The following is a 2,987-nucleotide window of genomic DNA, read 5'->3' on the forward strand; positions in this document are numbered from 1 at the left end:
GTTATAAATAATCTTTAAACAACATTTTCCCCTCCTTTTAAACATCATCCGTTCGATTTAAAAAGAAAAAAAAACAAATTATGAAACAAGATAAAGGGGGAAAAAATAAAAATAATAAAAGAAAAGAAAAAGAGAAATAACGGATGATAGTTTAGTAGGAAAATGGGGGAAATGGGAGGGGAATATAGAAATATATATATATTTATTTATGATTAGATATATTATTTAAACAGGGGAAAAAATTTGGTAATCACAGCACTAAAAAAAAAAAAGAAAGAAAGACGACAGGGTAAAAGAGAGTAAGTGATAACAACAATGACAACGATCACAAAAATGTTTAATAAACGTGTGTTTGTTTCGTTTGTCATTGGAACGTTAAATTAAATTCATGTCTGTGGTCAAACTTCACCACTGTGTGCTTTTTTTTTTTCAATTTACGTCTTTGTTTTTCTTCTCTTTAATATTAAAAAATCTCTTTGATTTTAAAAATCATCCCTCCGTTACGTGTGATTTTCTATCTTAACCGTCACCGGCGTTACAATAACCACTACAAACAAAACGAAACTAAACAATAAAAGTGAAAACACTTTCAAATTATCCTTCATCAAATAAATTCAGATAATAATCCCTTCCTCTTTTCTTTTTCTCTTGCAGCAAAACGATAAAAACGAAATGAAGGTGCCGGACCAAAAAAGAAAAAAACACTGGCCGCTGCACACTAAAAAGTAGCCGCTTTCACTTCAACATCATTTCTTTTTGTTGTTTCTATTCTGGCTTGAATTCTTGTGTTGATGTGTTTATTTCTTTGTTTATTTGTTTGATTGCTTCTGTTGTTGTATCCTCTTTTCCTTTTATTTTTCTTTCTTTGCTGCTTTTTTTTTTGAATTTTGGTTAATTCACTTACAACATTTTCACTTTCTTCTTTTTTCGTTGAGGAAAGGAAAGGAATAGAGAAAAAAGGAAAAAAGGAAAAAAGAAAAAAGAAAAAAGAAGGGAAATGAATGGGGGCTCTGTCACTAGTCATGAAAATCATAGCTCCACCCCAGAAAAAAAAAAGAAAAATGAGAAAAGATACGAAAAAGAAAAAGGAACAATATAAGAAAAACAATATTTGAAAAGGAAAAAAAAGGAAAAAAAATCGTAACTCCATACCTATAACGGAGAAACACCATGGTAAAGATAAGTGAGTGCTGTCAAATAACGAAAAATAAAAAAAAACAACCTCACACTAAACTGCGTATCATAGCAATATCTTCAGGAGTTGAACGACAACAACCGCCGCAGATGATAATATCGAAAAGCCAATCGTCCGCTTCGGGCCTTTGAAGCAGTAACTGATAGGCAAAAAAAGCAGCGGTGCGGACATCAGCTTCGCAACACAACATTAATCTCTGTAATGTTGTAAATGGTAATGTTTCCTTAGGGCTGGATGTTGGTGAATGTGAACCCCGTGGTAATTGACCGCCCCAATGCCATTCCCCCTCCTTGAAGTTTTCGCCAGAATTTGAATACAAAAATAGCGCTAGTGATGGGTCCGTCACCTTATGCTTTTTCTTTTTGAGAAAAGCACTTGCAACGACACTCGCTTCAAGAGGACTACAGCAGTTGGTTCCAAACCCAACCAGCTGCGGTAACTGAAGTTCCATTAGAGAATTAAACGCCTTCTCAAACGTATTGCCATCAATAAGACGGATGTTTGATTCCGCCGCCAGCCACCATTCATTCAAAGTGGCATCATCAACAGTCACGTCAGGACGCGGTTCCCGTAAACAAGAAATAAATGACAAACACACCGGTGCCGACCGAAGTGTCTCATCTTCCTTCTGATATTTCAGCCATGTAAATATTTCTATTGCTTCATTTAACAATGGAATTGTTTCAATCATGATGAAATCCACCTTCAAGTGGGCCTCCTTCTCATCCACATGGTTCACAAAGGCCATAAACCTTCCTACATAATAATCCCTGATGATGTCTTCATTAACCTCATATTCCCCGCGGTATTCCTGCGCATTCCCGAGTGAAGCTCCATATGATCCGAGACTACCACCAACCAATACCGGGCATTTTGATGCATCATCTCGTGGTCCATAAAAAAGTGGAGCAAACACATTTACGAATTCGCTTCTTTTGTTATTCATAACATGTTGAGCCCATACTTTTGCCTCTTTTGTTGCCGCTGCACGTTCAGGCGTGATGCCGTCGCACAAAACACGGACGGCGGTGTTTACCACTTCATTCATGGTTACTCCCGCCTGAGCACATCCAGCGGCGTGCATTTGATAAGTATTTGTTAAAATAACATCGGCCCCCACATCCAAGTAGGATTTATGAACGTAACGAACTATTTCTTCATTCGTGATAAGTGCAGATGTTGACCACATGGAACCCATTTTAGATGGATCCAAACCACATCTTTCCACCAATGTCCCCACAGCTCCATCCATCGTAAAGAAATGTTGAAACTTCTTGGATTTCTCAAATATCGAGCCGGTTTCCCCCGTAGGGCAACTAATGTCCTTCATTTTGTCTTTATTGTTTATTATTAGTAGTATTATTATTATTATTATTTTAAAAAGAGAAATGAGGGGAAGAAAGGAGAAAGAAAAAGGATAAAAATGAAATAAAAGCAGTCAGGCGGACAGTCTCCACAAGGAGGAGGGGGGTGTTATTTTTTTTTTAAAAAAACGAAACAAAAACAAAGAAAAAGAAATTAAATTAAATTAAAATAAAACGATCCGTTAGCGATGTACCACTGAACCACAAGCTTTTGTTTTTTTTTGTTTTTTTGTTTTTTTTAATAGAGGGAATTATCTTTGGCCAAGAAGTAAAAGGAGGAAGGGAAAACGGAAACAATAATAATTTCTTTTTCCCCTTTTCTCTTTCTTTTTTATTTGTTTAAAAACACACAAAGAGACACACAAACGCACAAACACATACAAAGAAAAATAAAAAAGAAAGAGAATACACGAAAGAAAAAAAAAAAA

General features: G+C 35.8%; 1 protein-coding gene across 1 annotated transcript; it reads right to left on the reverse strand.

Annotated features, from left to right (window-relative positions):
• Positions 1-1,223: 1,223 nt before the first annotated feature.
• Positions 1,224-2,525, reverse strand: TEOVI_000734900 (homocysteine S-methyltransferase, putative; the record flags this gene model as incomplete). Its single annotated transcript, XM_067227391.1, has 1 exon — positions 1,224-2,525. The coding sequence occupies one exon, from the start codon at positions 2,523-2,525 to the stop codon at positions 1,224-1,226; it is 1,302 nt and encodes a 433-aa protein (XP_067083492.1).
• Positions 2,526-2,987: the final 462 nt, after the last annotated feature.

This window comes from Trypanosoma equiperdum, assembly GCF_001457755.1.
Source record: "Trypanosoma equiperdum strain OVI genome assembly, contig: ctg_963, whole genome shotgun sequence".
Lineage (NCBI taxonomy): Eukaryota > Euglenozoa > Kinetoplastea > Trypanosomatida > Trypanosomatidae > Trypanosoma > Trypanosoma equiperdum.